The sequence below is a fragment of the Vanellus vanellus genome (assembly GCF_965231255.1).
Source record: "Vanellus vanellus genome assembly, chromosome: 14".
Lineage (NCBI taxonomy): Eukaryota > Metazoa > Chordata > Aves > Charadriiformes > Charadriidae > Vanellus > Vanellus vanellus.
The window spans coordinates 6938633-6959427 of NC_138919.1; the positions used below are offsets into that span (position 1 = coordinate 6938633).

The 20795-nt window shown below is 39.4% G+C and overlaps 1 protein-coding gene across 1 annotated transcript in view; it reads right to left on the minus strand.

The window, feature by feature from the left end:
- GRIN2A (glutamate ionotropic receptor NMDA type subunit 2A) overlaps window positions 1–20795 on the minus strand; it is a gene marked incomplete at both ends in the record, with an annotated part of 179081 nt that overhangs the window by 49353 nt on the left and 108933 nt on the right. Inside the window, 4 exons of the mRNA XM_082490465.1 lie at window positions 1482–1635; window positions 1760–1928; window positions 3362–3567; window positions 15013–15127. Coding sequence (XP_082346591.1) covers window positions 1482–1635; window positions 1760–1928; window positions 3362–3567; window positions 15013–15127 — 644 coding nt within the window. The remainder of the gene's footprint in view (window positions 1–1481; window positions 1636–1759; window positions 1929–3361; window positions 3568–15012; window positions 15128–20795) is intronic.

The window sequence follows — 20795 nt, forward strand, 5'->3', positions numbered from 1 at the left end:
GGTTTTTAAGAGGTAAGCAGAGTCCATAATAAAAATCAACTGCACTTGCAGCACATTTAGAAAACAACCCAGTACTTCTATTTCAAATTATAATTTCAACATGCTGCAACTGCAATTTTAAAAATGAATTAACTTTACAAGTCAATGGCTTACAGAAACCAGAATATTTTCATTAAAAGTAGAGCATATTATAATTTCATTTAAAAGTCTTTCATTACCTAAACATAAGTAATAACCACCGCCAAAATCCATTTACGTATCACCGGGCTTGGGAGTTATTTGATTACTCACTGCGCTATATTTATTTGCATTATCTCTGTAATGTGCCTTTATAGAACAGGTATTGGAAATAAGCTCTGTGACTAAATGATGATTCTTGTGCAAGAAAACCAAATTATCTACCCACTTGTAGCTGATACTATACCAACAATCTGCTCCTCAATGGCTACAAGTGATTTCAGTGGAAGCGATGAACTTACACTTAGCAATCTAAAAAAAACCCATACAATCGGTGAGGAAAAATTGGCATCACTGATGACCCAATGAATTCGAACATACTAAACTCTTCCATAAGATAGCAGGAATATACTGGTTTTCTTTTTTTTTTTTTTTTTTAATTTCACTTAAATTATTTTAGTGTCACTAGTACTATTTTCCTGTGCAAAATATCTTTAAAAATAGTGGGCCCAAATGCACTATGAGGAATATAGCATTCCAGGTATTTTTGATCCATCTCGTGGCTCATTCTTTTCAGCTTCAGGTAAAATCAAATATAGAAGTAAACAATAAGCACTAAAAGAGAAGGAGAGGGAAATAATGAAAGGAGCAATAAACAATTGAAACAAGAAGCAAACAAGGAAAGATGACCAACGTCTTTGTTTCTTTATATCCCATCACCTTTCTGTGCAGCCTTTAACTTCTTTGCTATATCTCCACTGTTCAACTGCATCATCACAACTCCACTGTTCAACTGCATCAATGGAGAAAACACTCAGATGCTCTCCAGCGCAGTAGTATGGTGTTCAGCAGCCAGAGGTAACTTATCAAATTAGCTGTCAGATCTCTTCTAATCATAAGGAAGTCTCTTCTCCTTAACTATTCTACAAGGGGTTTTAAATTATTTTGTGACTGTGAGCGTAAAAGATATTAAACAATTTATAATGGGCTAAACAAGCATAAATTAGTTTGTAAAGAAACAGGTTTTAAGGAAGTAATTTTCCCAACTTAAGATTTCGGGGGATTCTTTTTGATACTGAAATCACTGTCATTGGTTTTCACTTACTGCATCTGAACCCAACAGCACTATGTTCATGTGCTAATAATCATGTTAATCAGCATGTTGACACGGTACAAACCTCCTAATGTAAAATTCAAAACTTGACAGAAACATGTCAATGCACTATACAGCTTAATGAACAATGAAGGCTACCCAACTCTATAGGAATGCAATGAAATGATCTGGAGGGGTTGGGGAGTCATACCTAGAAAAGCAGATGGTGAAACCGTGCCATTGCTCCGTGACACCATGACACTAATCCCAGTCTCAACAAACGGCACAGAAAAGTCAACCACTTCAGAGCGCTCTTCGTTAATAGTGAGAGACCCCACCGCCATAACCGCACGATGATATACCACCTGATCCACAAAGAGAAGACACCACCAATATTACTCAGCAGAGAATACCTCACATCTCCAAAAGAATTCAAACCAAGCAGTGCTAAGTTCTTACTTAAGAGCTCTTTTACCTAACAGAACTTACTTCCCCAATCATTCCATTCCACACATTATTGACTTTTTTGCCGTGTTTCCCATTAGTCACCAAATACAGGTCATATGTGAACTTGACAGTTTTAGACAACTTCTTCAGGATATCGATGCAGAATCCTTTGCAGCACTTCTTTACATTAGTTCCCTCGTTAGTTGAGTTGCTGTCAACAGAGAAGAGAGACGTAAACAGTTCTACTCGGAAAACCAGAACCACAACAGCAAGATCCAGCACACTGTGAAACAACATTTTGTCATACTTGTGACCGACCATGTTTTTCTCCTTCAATGCAGAAATAACCCACAGGATGCTTTATACGGTGTTTGTAGCTCTTACTAATCATCATGCAGTCGCTTGGAGGGAGATAAATTGAAGATAACAGTAGACCTTGTACGACATGCTCTCTGCTGCAGTATCCAGCCTACTGCACTTCCCTTCTCCATCAAGACATATAGTCTCCACTTACTAATCTCTCTCTTAGGTTTAGATTAAACATTTATTACTTTTACTCTCAAGACATAAGACTACACATCATTTAGTAATTAGAGAACTCCCCAACGTGTAAGCTATATAAAGGCACAGCAGTTCACCATAATGAAAATGGATGCTGCACCTTTTTCTGCACTTTGAGAAGGTGAATTTCAGGCCACCCTTGAGGGCAAAGATAAGGACTTTATCTTTTTCTGAAATGCTCCTCTCATGAACTCTAGAAGTTTCCAGTATAAGCATCTTTGGAAGCCAGCGCAATATTTTACGGGCTTTGAAAGAATGAAAAATTGAAACAAAAAATAGTTTAGATCTTGACTAAGTACAGCTACGTAAAAAAAAAAAAAGTTTCTCTGGACTTAGGGAGCACATGCACAACAGTTTAGCAGTCTCTGGAAATCTTCAGAAACACGCATTATATCCCCTAACATCTGCTCAGTAAAAAAATGTTGTTATTATTATATTCAGTTCAGAAATATGTTGACCAAAGCACAGAATGGGTGAAACAATACTGATAAATGCAAAATGAGAAATTTTCCACGGATTTCTAATGACTGCTCCAAAGTTATAGAGCTATCAAAGCAGGGGACTTTTCTCTAGACAGTACGTTACAGTGGTATTTTACGCTGGAGTAGTTTATCCCGTACCAAACGTCACATAAAGGTACATTTGCAATAGAAGACATTCTCCAATTGTTAAAGAGTAATTAAAACAGGCAAACAGGCATATTTCAACATAACTGGAAACAATTCAAAGAGGGCTTATTAAAACAATCCAATTTTAGAACACAATCTTCTTCCATGTGACTGAAAAGGGCTAATTCTAGTTCACTTTGAATTTACAATAAACTTACTATCCTGTCATTAACCAGAATGTTCCAACTTATTAAGAAGGAAGATGTGCAAACAAGAGCATCCCACATGGGAAAGGGAAAAAGAAAGAGGAAATGAAATGCAGAAGGAAAAGCAAATACAGGAAGCAAGAGGAACAGAACAGCAAAGTACCAGAAAACAATTATACAATTAAAGAAGCAAGGGAGAGAATTAGTGAGAAAAGGGGAATATATCTTGCACTCAAAAATCAAAAAAGGAATGCTGTGTATTTACTTACTTAATTTTGACAAATTTACGACATGGCACGGTGTTTTTTTGGCAACTTTCCATCAAAGGATCCACATCCTCAACAATGACAAAGGGAGCCTCCTCCAGGGTGACAATACTCAAATGGTTATCGTCTGGGTCGCTGTCTGCAAAAGAGCTGTACCTTGGCCAGACAGAGTACTTCAGGCTCAGGGAGTTGTTCTCCCATTTCCCCACCTGAAATGCCAAGACGCACAGGCTGCTGATATCTGCTTGCTTGGTTTTGAAAAATGAGATCTAATATTAAATGCGCTGGGATATAGGTACAGGAAATTACAAAAGACAGTTGTCTTGGGCTCTTTTTAATCAAAATTACTTTGAGAACTCTTTAGCAGTTGCATGAAGTGAGAAAATGTACCGTAGTAAAGACAAATAAGGTAACGTTATTTTAAGATATAACAGCTTTATAAAGACTAGATAAGATCAGCTAACACTATCACCTGGCAATGCCTGCACTGGAATTTGACACACGAACCATTTCCATTTTAGCCAGAACAACAACCAGCTGCTCGATTTGTAATCGGGACCAACTTGCAGTAATAAGAAAACAGTTCTTAAAAGAAGAAAAAGAAAACTAATCCACACACACACATCAAACTGATAACCAAGGTATCATAATAGCACTTCTGTATATTCCCAAAAGGGAAGACTCTTCTATTCTTATAGTCTGAAAAGCCATTGTGAAAGCCTTTACCTGGGGTTCCATCGCACCCGAGCCAGCCCAAACCACATTTTTACTAAACGCAAGTTCAATTGTGCATGATCTGGCTCTTATTAGAAATAACATGTTTTATTCTGCTTTAGTTGCTGCCAACTCTTGGGGGAGTTTAAGAAAGTACACCCCACTTTACATTAAAATCGTCTATTTATTTAGTATTCTAAATTATCCTTTCTAAATTAACCTACATTTCTTTCCACTTCCAGAACACCAGAAAGGGGCATATGTTTTAAATATTTTGACAACTCTCGCATTTTTTTCCTCAGATTGTATTTAACTCCTTTGTAGCCATAAATCTAATTGTATGTTTTATCTGAGTAGTGATGATAGATAATATAAATGTGCTAGCAATCCACAACATTTATAACCTAATGCATTTTAATAATTCCTCAGTCGCTTAAACTAAACAAATTATAACATAATCGTGAGACTGTGAAAATATTCGTTTGCAAGGAAAATGGTGGGAATTAATAGTACAATGAAAGACTTGGGTTCCAAAAACAAATGTAAAAAAAATTGTCATCTACCTTCTGTTTTCTAAGGACTTTAAAATGAATCACAAAAATGCCTAAAGAAGACGATTTACGTCCATTCCTATTTAAGGAAGCATATAAGCACATGGCCTTTGCAGTTTCCCGTTTATAGGTCCAGATGTTTTGCTGAACTTTAATGCAGGAGGCAGAAATGCCAAATCTCTATGCACTTAAATTAAGAAATTCAAAATATCTCAAAGGAATTAGGTATTCACACCTAAATGAATGGAAACCAGGCAAAGTATTTTTACTACATCCACTTTGAGTAAGAAATTTAACCAAAACACAATGGGTGAAGCCTTTGTGAGAAAAACCATTTCATACACAGGGAAACAAATCTTTTTAACTCTGTACGAGACACTTACATTGCAAAAATAGTTTAATCGTCAATTTATGGTATATAATCACATTCACAGCAGAGTCTGTGGTGGTTTACGTTAGCTTACACAGCGTTGTTATATCTGTGCCCTAAGTACACCGTGAAGTTGGCCATCTGGAACGGGGAGAATTCCAGCCAGTTCAGTCCTTGAGTCAAACAGTAAATGTGCCAAGTACTACGATGGCTTTCAGAAGTGGAAAATGTGCCTGACCGGCTGCCTATTCCAACCAGCAAGAGGAAAAAAAAAACCACGACTGAGGTTCAGTTGCATTTGCCCGTTCCGGACTGTCGGAGTGGCAGCACCTGCCTTTCTAAATCCCTGGCTATGGGATTCTGGGAGGAGGCAGCTCTGCCTGACCCTGAAGCACCTCCTTCTGCCAGCCACCCCTGCACCTGCATCGCTGTTGCAGGGACCAACAGCAACACCAGCTGCCCACGACAAGATGAGTTCACCTAAGCCTATCAATAATGTAACGACTCTTTTGATGCTGTTAAAAGAGGAATCTCGACGGTCTTTCATACTTCAGCTGGAGTAACTGCCCTGTTATTGGTCTGAGGAGGATATAACCCACGATGTTTTTAAATGGCTGAATTGCAGGAAATGCTAATTTCTTTTGACAGTTGCATCTGTGTTGAAGGGTTATGTATTGAGTGAATCTAATGTTAGGTGAAAAGTTGTTTGTTTTTTTTTATCTCAATATTCACTCCTTGTAACTTTATTTTTAAAAAATAATTAAAAATTAAGACGTTGCCTTGGGTCTTAGGGGCATCGTTACTTCTCTCTCCAAAGAGGTCTACTGCTGCAGTCTCAGGGAGTCACAATGACTTCATCAGGGCTTTAGATGGTGCACAAACCACATTTCCATTGCAGGTCACCCCTGCTACCACCAGTACAGTGTCAGAACCCACAGTGTCAGAAAGCCCAATGAAAAAAAGTGTAAGAGAAAAAGATCAATGTCATGAAGAATGGTAGAAAAGCCAAAGGCAGAAAAGCTCTGAAAGTCCTTGCTAGTGGGCTAAGAATGGCAAATGAGGAAAGGTAGTAATTAGAAAGAGCCTGTAGGTCGCTCCTTTTGTTTAGGAAATGTTTCTGTTGGATTTGCTTGTTCTAATTAATCATTGGTTAGCACAGGCATTGGATTTGCTCTGCCGCTGATGCTGGACTGACAAGTGAACAGTTTCCATGTTTATTTGGTAGTTTGACTTTAAAATAGGTATACTGTTGAAGATTACATGCTGCACTTCTATCACTCTGCTAGAGGTTTGAATCATCAAAACACTTTTTCCTTTTCTATTTAAGTGGAGGGTAAGAATTTAGTTTTACACAATTAAAGCATATGGTCAAAATAGGGGAGGATTTTTATAATTGTATTAGAAGCTTTTTAGTTTGTTCAGAACTAATTATAGCATTGCTATTAAGAATATGAATGATATTATCTACGCAATGTTTTTTTAACTTCATATATTTTTTCATTTTTCTGACATCCTTGTGCAATTGATAGTGTACCTTTTTTACAAGGTGAAGGGCTGAAATGGCACAGAAAAGCTGTAGAATAAGCAAAACTAAAACATGAGCAGTTTCCTATCAAAATAAAGAGAATTTATGAAATTGCAGCCATATGTAGGTGTCCTGCAGGGCTGGCATTTACGTCACTTATGGAAGTCAGATCTAGTATTAGAATGTCTTTAAAACCTTCAAATGCTTAGGGAAAAAAAACAACAGGTTATAACAACTATACATGCTTATTTTCTTTCAGAACATTATAAAGAGGTCTGCCTATAAAGTGTAAGATTTTGTGTGCAAACCCAAATATTAAGTCCTTCTTCAGCACTGACTTCTAAAGTGGCGTACCTATGACAACAAAGCAAAATATCGGAGTTAAAAAAAGCGTGCAAGTCCTGGTTTCACCTGTGAAGGTCATTATAAATGCTGCAGAATATGAAAAAGTTCATATGTAAAAGTAGAATATGAAAAGTTCAGTTTCTGCTCTCAGTAGGAGACAATGGTGATATTTGAATTAACCATTTTACAGTGAAATAGTTTACCAACCTGGACAGCTTCAAAATTCAATTGCCTCCAGTGTTTTGCAGCACTCATTTTCAGAGTGTGCTACTTCATGACCATTATAGCTATTCATGAAATGAACTAAACATGGCATCCTCCAACCAAGTCCAAGTGTCTAGATTTGAGGTAGAAGTGGTCTGTGTTTAAATTAGCATGCTTACCTACTAACATTGGTATCCCTGATACAGATATTTTATGCAACATTTTCTTTTTTTTTTTTTTTTTTAACCTCTGAAACAGAATGGAACCATTTTTAAGATTTCAAAACTTTGTGTTGGTTGGGATAATCATTTCCCCCAACTCCTGGAAGCAAGACTGCTGCCCCAGAGAACTGAGCGGAAAGCACGGCTCACTAACAGTAGGCAGCCAGAGACACATGGCAACTGCATCAAGGAGAACCTCATATGCATTTGAGTTGGTGTGGCAAGCCCAGCCACGCTGAATTTAAAATGAAGCCAATATAAGAGAAAACATTTATACTTGGTGTATTCACTCCCTATTGACGGGAAGTTTCGCTGTAGATGAATCAGGGCAGTTTGCTCAGTCTTACCCGCATACCTTCCCTCACTTACTCTTTGCCTTTTTCCTGGAAGATTGAGAATATTATAATAAGACCCCCATCAATCCCCATTTTGGTGTAACACACAGTCATCTTCACCTGAAACCATGTGCTGCTACAAAATCTCATGTGCTGAAGAATCATTTCCTTAGCACCTCTAGGCACACGTAGGACACAGGAAAAATATAGCTATTTTTCTAATATGTGTTCTGTAAAATCTCTTTTGCACTTAGGTAACATGACTTTTTTGGAATGACAACCATTTAATAGAGCATTAAATAAAGTACAGGAGGGACGTTTGGACTTCTAGATTATGCAACATGAAAGATAAAACTACTGAATAGTTCAAAGACAGGTCTGAAAATTTGATTTACGCTCCAACCTTAAACCAAATTAACTACATTTAGTTACAGTCTAAAGCAAGTCAAGCAATGGAGAAGAGAATAGCATGCTTGAAGTGCAAAGAGCACAAACGTGTGTCTAGAAAAAGAGCTCTCCTGCTTAGGCCTCCTAAAAATCCAATTAACGTTACTAGAGAAATTAAAAGTGAAAATGAGTTTACTCTCAGCATATATGATGAAATATCTGTGTTGCTAGATTCAAAAACTGAAAGGGAAGATAAAACTGCATTAAGAATGATTTTAAAACAATAAACACAGTAATGTGTATCTGTAAAACAAAAGTTTTTAAAAAAGAAAATCCAAGCTGAGGGTAATGCTCAAAAAATGGAGACGTGCTCCGTTGTGGAACTGCCAAAAGCTGCATGCAAATACCTTTACTGTGTGGAAATACCACAAAATATCCAGAGATTTATCATAAATTTCTGTCATTTCTAGTTAGACCGATCATGACGTGATCCCAGAAAATATAAATGTTCCTCAGTTGAAAACAGGGCAATAGAATAATTTTTGGGAAGATCCTGCCCCAAATTATAAAAATCCTGATTTATGGCCAAAAGACCGGGACCCTCATAAAAAAAATAGTTTCACTAACGAATCAAACCCTTGATTCACTATTGTAGGTGCAAAACTCAGCTTCAAGTATGGACTTGCAACGGTACATATACCATTGTATTCCTTTTAAACTGGCACATTCTTTCCTGTTTTCTCCATCTTGACATGCAGTCTGGAATATTCCCTTTGGTTTAGTCTCCACAGGGTACAGAAAGGAAAGCAGAAAATAGCTGAGAGCACGGAAGAGCTTGTTTGATGTCAGACTGAATTAGCAATCACAGGGTCCTCAGCTCATCCACTGTTGTCTAAAGCACCTTACAGACTCACTGTATTACATACGTGGCTTGACCACCTCATGCGTGCCTATTTATTTTTCAAAGATTGCAGCCGAGGAGGGCAATAATGTCGTACTTGGTGTGTTTCTGTGTAACAACTAGATAAATACAGTAGCCTCAGACAGACAGATGACTTGCAAAGTTACGCATTGCTGTACCTCATGGAGACATCTCTCCCACTGCACTCTAAAGCAGTCTCTAAATAATACTAGGATGATTGACATAATCCTAATCACACATCCTCACAGAGACCATTGAATCAGAGAAAAAGAGCAAGACCAGATCCTGAGGAGAGAGAGAAAAGAGCAGAGTATGTTCTCCCTTGCGTGCCAACGCTGGCACAAAAAGAGAGTCTGTCACACCGGCATATCTCACAGAAAACAAACAAATAACTCGGTCCTATCACCCTCTTCCCAGCAGATGGGAACTGTACGCAATACACAGTCATCATCCTTTTGTAAGAAAATATGTTACATGACAACATGGATATGAAATGCTCTCCCAGGACTACCCGACCAAACCTTTGAAAAGAGAAAAAACTTCAGGGATATTCTTTCTACATTAAACACACGCGCATATTGCAAAAATACTTTTTGAGCTGTCTCACTTTTGTGAAGAAAATAATGCTGAGCAAATGCAGAATCTAACTCCTCTTGCTTTATAGAAAAACTATTTATTACTTTCATTTCATCACACTTTTCCACTTACAAGAAAGAGCTACGCGGGCAAGTTTTAAGTCAGTAACTAGAAAGCATAAATTGAGTTTGTCGGGTTAGCAATAACAGGCAGCTGCAGAACAAAGCACAAGAGCAAAATCCTCCCTCCAGAAGCAGCAGCTGTTGTATACCTTCTGCTGCAAACCTTGTGTGGCTTCGCGTTTCTGTAGGCCCATATTTCACAATGACACTCTAAATTTAAATTACTAAATATGACGCAAGCGCTTTCATGTCTTATTAATAGGGAGTGTTTTACAGTCCTGGGGGGTTTGAAGACGTCCATTTAAAGACTTTGAAGTTTTCAAAATCTGCTGCAAAATCTCAGATGGACTATGGAAATGTACCACCCTTCCCTCATGGCTGCTCCTTATGCTGCCAGGAAGGCATCAATCCTGCGACCGGCAGGGCTCAGAGGAAAACACAGCACCCAGAGAGATCATAAACAAACAGCAGGAGAAAGAAAAGCTGACCAGCTCCTGTAGCCTCATTTTTCAATACAGAATTAGTAATGAGCAGTCACCAAACCCTCAGTAGTTGGTACAGTTTTGGTACTGGGAAATGTCCCAAATAACTCATGCCAGAGAAGCTTTTTTACGAGTCAATTATGCCATCAGAAAGGAGAAGAGCTGAAGAAATCCATAGCCCCTTCCTCACCTCCCAGAGAGGGATGACTTTTTGTCCCCTCTGCACTCAGTGAAGACCTTACAGCTCTCTGGGAATGTCCAGATAGCAAATACCTTTACCTCCAGAGAGGAAGAACTGCCCTGAAAGTCTTCCTACTCTTTAATCTCCTCTCTAATATTAGCTGCAAAGAACAGGAGCAAAGCACACTTGACCACTGCTTTTCCTGGTAGCTGCAATTCCTTTACAGCAGCAGAAAGGAGGGAACCATCCTCCTGGGGAGTAGAGGATTTAAGAAATGCTGCATAATAATCGGGGCGATTCAAACAATTCAGTACAGTAAAGGTCAAAGGAAAGGCCTTTAGGCTAAGTAAAAGCTCCCTGATGCAGAAACAACATGCAATTTTCACTCGACAGCAAGTGTCAGGATAGGCATATTTACAGGACGACCAAATACACTAAGCAACAAGGATAGGACAAAGAAAATGACAACCCAACAGATGTTAAAGAGCATGCTGTTTCTGCTATGGGCAAAGATAATATATCGTGTTAGGCCATAGAGCTACCGACAAAAGATATACCAGCAAAGGGATGATTAGATCATGCAATTTCATCTGTTCTAGTTAAAATACATGCATTTCTTCACAACTTTTAGGGAATGTCTATCATGAGGCATCAGGATCCTTCAGCTGTCATGACCCTGAAATCAATTGACATTTCCCAGGAAACTACCCTGTACCATCTCAGTGACTTTTTATTCTCCCAGTACTCTGACAAAAACCTCTGTCAGAAATCTGACCAAGTGTTAGGTTTTTTAGTTCTTGTCCAGTGAAGTTTCAGCTATACCATTAGATGTGATAGCTTCCTTTTCTCGGCTACATGATGGCGGATGTTAGTAGCCAGATGGAGCTCTCTGTGAAGACCTTGGTTCATTTATTCCAGGCAGGAGTCGCGCACCCTCTGCCCACTCATTCCTACTTAGATACAAATGTGTACAACCTCACACAGAGCTTGTAAATCTGGCATATGCTAGTTAATCAGAGCAAAATCAAGTCCTACATTAAAACCTGCATTAATAGAGACTTGAAGATGATTGATTACGTTGAGAATAAACCTTCACGTAAGTAACAGTTCTTGCAGTGGCGTTTAACGAGCGATTGTGCCATGTGGTAGCCGGTACTCTTGCTTCTTGTAAAAATTCATTAGCTGCAAAAATGTAGGGCACTTATATTCACAGATTCACCCAGGATACAGATCACTATGGTAATTTTCTCTGTATCTATCTGGGAGCACCAGTAAAAATTGGTTTTACTCTGGAACTCATCTTTACACATGGAATGCACTCATCTTTAAATGCTATACAGTCCTCCCTACCTTACTTAACATATATGGTAAGCACAGCTAGTTAAACCACCTAATTTTGCACTACTAATAACGTTCTAGTATATGATTTTAATATTGGATTGATTTGTTTTATTTCCACATTTAAAAAGTTTAAAAGAAACAACCACAAACAAACAAAAGGGGAAAGACTAATGGCCCGTGAAGTTTGCAACTTGGTGAAGTGGACGGGGTGGGTGAGACACCCGGGTCGCACCTCACTGAGATAAGCTTGATGGGGAGTTGCAGCTGGTACTGCTGGACCTCTGAGGGGGTTCTCAGCACTGGCGCAGTGTTCCTGCAGTGCTTTGGTGATATTTGGGCAACACTTAACTCTGGCAAATTTATCCCGTTTCACTGAAACAAGCACATTACGCTTGTCGTCTTAAAAATCTCTTGCCTGAGAACAGCAGCCCCTTTGCCTGTCAAGATTAGCAGCAAGAATATGAATGTTGATGTCAGAAGTTTGAGTAGCTGCTTTAGGATCTGTCAAAATATCTTCCTGGATGCCTGCTGAACATGCCCAAAAGTGATTTTCAGTCTTCAAACTATTATCATTCAACCAGCTTTTTTCAGAATCTGATATGGGACAAATCCTCCAGTCAACCCCATTTATATGTGAAGTTACCACTTCAAAGTTTTGATACTGAGTCAATTTGTAAAGAAAAGGGAAGTTATTTTCCTAGGGGTAAGATGTACGCTCTTCAACTATGGTTGAATGGATTTCCTATAACCTCAAGCCTCGAGTCAAGTATATCAGTTTTGAGACCAAGGAAAAACTGTATTTAAGTAAAAGCAGATTATTATACTAAAACCAAAGAAAACTGAGTTTGTCTTTTCAGGAGAATACCGGGTAAAAAATCTTCACATAAACCACAATTGCTCTTTCTTACATTAATAACAAAGTTGCTACTCTCAATTTCTGTGTACATTAGTTACATTACAAGGATTAGCAGGCTGTTGCATTGTCAGTTTTTCACATGAGTAAATCATTTAATTAGATTCTAGGACTTGATGATTTCCATATAGGATTGAAGATATTTAATAAGACTTCAATAAAACAATACTGCGATACTCATTGCAATACTGTAATTGGAAGTAAAAGCATGTGCCTGTCTGGAAACTCCAAGCGTGAAATGTTAAATCTCAGATGAGTAACTTTGACAGTTTTGAAATTGAGCAAAACAGCACAAGAAGAAGGGGAAAAGGGGAAAGAAATTGGCTAAGAGATATGGGGTGAGAACTGCAACTTGGAAACAATGTCGAGATGACACTAGAGGGATGTTCAAATAAACCAGGGGGTGGGCAAAGGCCTTCTCATGTCTCTAAGTCAGAGGAACTGTCCTATTATTTCTGAAGTGCACAGTGATGCTCTGCTGATACAGATGTGGGGTGCTCCGGGATAGCCGAGAGCTACGTCCAGCTTGCCAGGATAATTGATTAGTCAGTTTATTTGTCTTCATCCACAGAGGCAGGGATCAGCTTGTGGTCAGAAGAATAATTCTGGTGGTGACAAGCCGTTCTTGGCCGCCTTTCACTTCTCCTCTCTGACATAATTAAACCTGGCCCCTGTCCCATAGTCCTACGATAGAGAAGCAGACACACAAGCTGCAGCTAGGGGCAGGCTGTCTCTGCCCAAGTAACCTGTCTGCCCTGCTACCAAAAGGGCTCTAAAGCAAAGGGGCAGCTAGGACCGGCTGCCCATTTTTTTTTCTGGGCAGCAGCCTCCCTTCAGTCACTCTTTTTCCTCCTAGAAGCCCCTCAAGCACAGCGATAAGCAGGAAGGGGTTTATCAGATGGAAAACGGTGCACAGACAGTGTAAGCATCAGCCTACAGAGAGCGTTGAAGGCCAGCGCAGCAGGTGAAGCGTGCACTGCTGCCGTACAACACGCACGGTTAGATACAGCGAAACCCGCCCCACAGCTTCCATCCTCTGAGAGGGGAGTCACTTGAAGGTTAAAACAGGCTCAAGTTATTTCTTGCAAATAGTGTCGGTTCACATATCCAGGATCTCTTTGCTGCTGTTAGCTCATTTTTCAAAAACATCAAACCTATCTCCCCTTGTCCTTTGAATGGGCTCTTTAGACAAGTTTCAAGGTACAAAATGTATGAAATTATTATACCATAATCATTGTTGGCTGCCTCTCTGACCATTTCCTCCCTTTGGTGCCTCATACTAATATTCCCCAAGTACTATAATATTTTTTCCAGAACATTATATATGATATGCAAACTGCTGAAGAATTTTAAAATGGGGTAAGAATTTTTCATAACAGTTACTGAGCAAAAGATTCCTCCAAAGATTCAGACTGACACATTTGGACAGGACTAAATTTATCCAGAGAATTAAATTTGCATCAAATGAACATAAAGAAATACATAGCATAATCTAGGACTGTGTTTTTGCACGACTAGCATATTTACTGAGATGTCCTTCAGTAATTCTTATTTTGTTATTTTTATTCAACATCATGAAGAGTCTTGCAGTCTTACAAAGCGGAGTTTTAAGTTGATTTTATGGGATCCTAAAACTATAAGGAAGAGAGTTCATAGATTTCATCAGCAATTTAGATAATGCAGGATCATGCTTTATGACTTTAAATTAAAAGTGGTGGATGATACAGATGTATTTTTTCCTACAGCCTCATATTGCAAACAGTTTCTAAGGTCCCCTGTTTTTAAAACATGGGACCACAGGTAGCCTGCAATACTCAGAGCCAAAAGAATCACAGGCTGAGGTGAGACTTTTAAAGAAAAAATGCTCACAATAAACTTTGCTTTTCTTACTCGCATATATGATTAGTCCTGATATTAAGACACTTTTCCTTCTAGTCTATATAGAGTTTTATGGAGATCACTTGCCTACCGGCAGAACATAAGTCAAGACTCAGAATTTTTTAGGCAAATGTTACAGGGATTATCCTCCAATTCAACAGAAATTTCACAGTTTAAAAAAAAAAAAAAAGTGTACTTTACACAAACCCAAGCAATTAACAGGACTGGAGTTGTCAAGATATACAAATGCATCCAAATGTAGGTAGTTAAGGCCCAAGTTTCTTGAGATTTTTCAGTCATCCATTTTATTTTACTAAATTGTAAGAAGAAATGCAAGGTGTGTTTCACAGAAGTCTTCTGAAATCCACGTGGCATATCTTCACTGATATGTTACTTTCTCTGTTAAAACTCCTTAGACCTACTCAGAATAAGGTAAAATTATCTTTTCTGAACTGTTGTGACAAACCTGCTACAGCAGAATATCATCATTGACATCCCTGACGTTAACCTGTCTACTTGTTATTAATAGGGTTCTACCAAATCTCTCCTATCTCCTCTCATGTCTTTTACCCAGAGGTAACACTCACCTTTTCCCATTCGCGATCGTTGTTCAGTACTATCACCACCAGCCTGGGGTGCGCCTGATAACCATCTGCTGTGAAGGACAAATCTTTACCTTCCCAAGTCACATTCATCATAAACCTAGAAGGCAAGGAAAAAAAGTTCATTGAAAAATTAATGAGCTGTCCAGCAGTTAATGAGCAAGCTAGTTCCGTCATCAGAACCACTGATGAAATACATGCACCAAATCCTCTTAAGGCTGTGAAAAGCCTTCATTTGCATCACAGGGAGTCTGAGCATGTCAAGGCAGTCCTTAGCAGAAGACAAAGCAAAATATTGTTTACACGTGATTTTTAATGCAGGCATCGTTTTAAAGCAGCTTCCACATTATGCATGACCTGTACACTCCATAACAAGCTTTCTGGCACCAGTGCAACCTCAGGACCATTTTAAACATGTCTACGTTTGCTCTGTATGTACCATTATACTATCATCTCACTTCAGTAATACTCAGAGGTAAGTGCACCTACTCTGGCTTTGCCTGTTTAGACCTCCAAGAGTCCTGCTGGCCCTTCCCAACACTGTAGCTATACGCAATGTCTTTGTGACACTTGGATAAATTCCACTAATGCCTTCAGCCAAAAAAAGACATGAAAACTTTGAATGGGTTGATAATATTTCAGTTCCATATTTTCAAAAAGAAAAACAAAAATTAAAACTTTTTTGTTATCTAGGTTAATTTTCAAGGCTTTTAAAAAGATATATAAACTAATGGGAAAAAATATTCAGAGGAACTCAGAATAAAATGCACAGGAAGAAGAAGGATTTTTAAAATTTTCTTAAAAATGTCGGCTGAATCCCAAATCTCCCGCCTTTAGACTTAGCGGTTTGAGCACTGAAACAATAAATTTTTTTATTTATCACAGGCTCTCTGTTCAGCTACAACGGAGAAGACTTATTCAACTGAAAATTTTGTATGAATTTATGTCAACAGATGGAAATTACTCAGAGTGCTACAACAAGAGGCACCTCTCCTAAGATGTGCCACAGTACTGTTGCTCGCTTTCTCCGGCCTCCTGTACTGCCACGCTAAACTGCACGTTCTAAGAACAGATTACTACTTCCTGTAAGCGATCCTGTCATTAGGAACGATTACATCAACTCTACCGAGTCATTGCTCTGACCTGGACTGTGCCATCAAGGGGCACTTAAGAACTCTGGAGAACGACCCTGCAGGTGGCTCCACAAACACCAGCTGTGGGCCAGAAGCACTCAGCAGCCAGACACTGCAGTGGCCCTGATCTTCCCTGGGGTAGGGATCTCGGTACTCCACTCACCAGCTTAGGGACATCCTTCAACTCTACTGTAGGACTCTTCAAAGTTCTATAGCTTTTCTACCCACCAATTTGCCCCGCCGGTCTTAAATTCTGTCTTGAGTTTATACTAATTCTAATATAGTCTACCCAGTTTTTCCGTTTCCTGATTGGTATGTATAGTTTTTGATTTCTAACTGTTGCTTTCCATTCATCATTGAACCATGTACCCTCTTTTCCAAAGCACTGTCCTTGCATTGATTCAGAAATGCCGGCATTCTGGCCACCTAACAAACTTGGCTTTCCTCAAAAACAATTTTCTCTCAAAATTTTCCACAGATTTATAACATAAATCCAAATTTATATTTGCTCCAGTTCCACATAGCTTTAGTGTTTCTCAGTGAGAACAGATTGTTTCCACCGCTCCAGGGTCAGAAAGAGTGATGAGAAATTGCAGTTTTTATTTAAAGCGCAAATACAGGGAACTTACAGCCCAGAGGCTGAACTACCACAGCACACAGGTCAAGCTCCCCAGACTGCGATATTGCAAAAATCTATCATTTTATACATTATCTGAAATACCCTCACCTAAGAAAATCAGGCATGAAAGGGAAGAGAGTAAAAGGCTGGCGCTAGCATTGGCGTCCTTTGGTCTTGTTGAAAAAAAATCAAAGCTCCAGACTGCCAATGAGAGGCTGACAGGGCTATCCCACAGGCGAGAGGTAAAACTGCAATTCCAAATCCTGGAGATCCCGTGGCACTTCCAGCAGGTAACGTGCTCTCCACCCCATATGCGTGGTCTGAAGTTGATTGCATTGAATTGTACTGAATTCTTAGTGTATTTCACTGAATGAAATTCAGTCCAAGCTTTCCCCTAGGTGCTCTCCTGGAATTCAACTCAATACCGTTATCATTCCATCCCTCAGACATATGTTTTGAAGGTGTCGTCGTTTGGGCTAGACTTGTTCTGTTTTACCTCAAATCAGGACAGAAGGGCATCAAAGTTACCCTAACTATTCTTTATACATTGCTCTGTAATGTTTTACCCACAAGAAACTGATACTGGTTTACACACGTTTTTTTGGTTTGTTTTTTTTCTTTTCTTTTCAGTAGCAGTAGTAGTGTGGACTTTGGTGAATCTGACACAGACAAAGTTCTTCAGCTCTGCATTCAAAGGAGGAGGCTTTGTATTGACAAGGCTGCCTGAAAATCCCGGTAGCAGAAGTACACTGAACAAAAGTATATAGACCCAAAAGAAATAATGGCATTGTATCAGAACAGTTAATAATTAAATGTGTCAACAGCCATATTAACATCATTCAGCACCGGTCTGACAGCAATTTGTAAATTCACCCATTGTAATAACTCGTATTTTGTGACAGACTTTCGGCATTAAAATTTTCCCCTTGGCAGAACTCTGCTTTTCAGTTGAACTAATTTCCCGTATATTACATTTTTATCCAGCACTGAAAAAGCTTGCTTGGGATTAAAAAGCTTGTTTGCCACCTTGAGAGCAAGTGGCAAACCACCAGACAGAATTTGCTTGTGCGTCCGTGTAAGAAACCGGCATAACATTTGCTCACTGCTGACAATCAAATGCATCGTCACCCGAGGAATAAAACGCCCAGGAAGCCACTGCACGGGGTAAACAAGGACATCCTGTGCAAACATGCACTCCCTGGATTTGTACTTCCGCACCCTCCCTCACAGGTTCCTTCCCAATTCATACATGTGAAATAACTCCCCCCCCCAACGAACACATCGTCTTATGGGGCCGGGCAGAAACCACCTCATTTCAATAGAACTGAAAGCCGAGCTTTTTGTCTGCTCCTAAGGGCCGGACCACTGACATGCACGCTGTACTGCATCAGGCTTTTGTGTCCAGTTGGGTTTTAGTTGCGCAGCATTGGTGGTTGCACTTGAGTTGAACCCTTATTATAAGTAGTTTGGTAGGATCACTATCCCACATTTCAAAGAGCACTCATCATGTTTTGGGATTAATATGCAAATGCCCCAGCCTAGAAACTAGTCAAGGGCCATCACGAGACACAGTGCTGTAGCTGCAGTGATGCTCAAGTGCTCCAAAAGGATGAACCACAAATCTAAAATGAAAAACTGAACTCAGCGTATATTTTTAAACTGTGTGAATTCACCAGCCGTTTAGCAATGCAACACATTTTGCAAGTTAAAAAAGAGTCCCTAATCTGTAAAAAGATCTTAAAATTGTATTGTCTGAGTCATATACAAAGGTATCAGTGAATGATGCAGACTGAGCTACCCCGGTTTCTCAAATTGCAGCAGTAAAAAAGAACTTCAAAGAGATTCTTGTTTTCCCAAGCACGCTTTTCTGTACAAAATTCATCAACTGCCTGTGTTCTTCAGAAACCAATGCCTACAATCTATATTCCCTTTTGAATTGTCATGTTTCCTCCACAAAGGACAGAAGTCCTCCTCTGCTTTTACTGGCCAAGATCCTAAACTGCTTGTCTCTACGAAAAACTGTGTGCTTTTCTGTTCTTAGTGAGGAAGAGCGAGGAAAAGAAAGTATTTATATGTTGTTATTCTTATAGAGTTTTAAGCCCAAGATTAATTCTATGCAAGGTGTTGTTGGTTTCTGAATTGGTCAAAATATATTTCTGCAGTAGATTTGGAATTGCATATTTCTGTTAACTAAATGAGGTGCTTGATTATTTGAGCCTGTTACTTTAAGGGGGCAATTCAGAATACATCTTGGATTAGTAGTTAATCTGCTTTCATACCTCATTAATGCTATAACCTTTGCAAAGACATGATAGCAAGAAGCCCTGTGATGATACTATGACACTGAAGTCTTAATTAACTTTTGCCCACTGGAAGTTGCGAGCAAGATTCCCAGGTGATACATGTATGAAAAATGGGATTTGGGGGGCAGAATTTAAGCTATTCTCACAGTGAATCCAAACCAGGTTTTTATCATGCAATGAACCAAGCCCGTACTATATATTTCAAACAGTTTTAAACATTTATACAATTCTTTCTTGCTTGTCACCTTCCCCAACAAAACTGAAAAGAGAAGTGTTGAACACCACAGCGGAACACTGTTCCCGTTGTATTTACAGCAAGCCTTTGAAGCACCAAGATTACAAACTGCTCTCAAGGTTTCCAACTTCATTTTTATCAACTCAGAAGGGTCAAGCAATTCAGACAAAGCTTCAGATTAATGCCAAAACCATGCAATATTTATCCAAGTCAAAATTTTGACTCGATCCAAAAAGACAGAACACATTTGAATAAGGTGGGTTTTCCTGTCCTGTAAATATTATATAACAACTTAATTGACTCTAATTTCCATTAACAAATGGCGGAAGACTTTGCCAAAAGGATCAGACCTCAGTTTTTTAGAAGACTTCCATTTTTAGAAGAGCATTTGCTGAAGTACAATATTGCTGAAACACAAGCACCTTTCTGGCCAGTCTCCTTAGAGAAGACATGGACCTTCTTTGCCCATCAGGTGGTTGGTAAGGATTTCCTACACTGCAGAAAAACAGCTCAAATCCCAGCAAAGGTACAACCACCCCTGGAGCAGAACCTTTGAGACATTCTGCTTCTGTGTTATACAACAGCAAAAATGTTTGCAAGCTACAGGATTTCTTTTGATGCTTACCATATACATGTATATAGGTATGTGCAAGATACACGAGTGTTCCCCTAATAGATGCAAGGATTTGAGAGCAAAAGCAATGAGGTTTAGTGAATTCTGTGGTGGGCACTTTTTTAAGGAAAAAAAACCCAACCTACCTTTTCCTACAGAAAGCATCCTTTGGTTTCTCCCCTGCCAAGGTTTAAGCCTTCTTCTCCACTAACCTCTTTTCAAAACGTTACAGCACCTACCAATAAATAAATTGCTAGCCTGGGGGGACAGATATTTTGAATTGCCAAGGTCACCTTTAGAACCTTCACTCCGGCGGGTGCAAGTGTGATCATGGGAGAAACTGCTCTGTGCTCCAGCCCAGCAAAGCACCAGGGACACCCAGGCGCAGGGGAGAGCCGGCTGGGGGCTGCCCACCAGAGGGGAATTATGCCCTTATGGGTTTTAAAAGTAAGTTTAGAGACAAGAAGCGCAGGCTGTCTCAGATGCCCTTTCTTCTCATTGCTCTGATATTTGCTCCTTCCTTTTTTGTTTTATAATGATAATTTGATACAGACTCAGATTTTTAGAAGTAGAAACTCAGGACTCGTTGGGCTCAGGAACGGAGCCAGCTCTGCGATAACAGGCTGGTTTATAATTAGTGTGAAATCCCTCTACTATCCAGCTCCCAAACAAATCACTGGCTGGGAAAAATATGATGGGTAAGGCAGAGGCACTAATGAAAACATATCACTCCTAAGCTACCTCCAAAGAAGAGAACTTAGTTACTAGGCCTGTAAAATGAAGGTCGTGGGCTGGTAGCTGCAGGGAGCAGGCAGCCAGCGGGACTCCTCACTGCCACGACTTCAGACCCGCGTTTCCTGCCCTC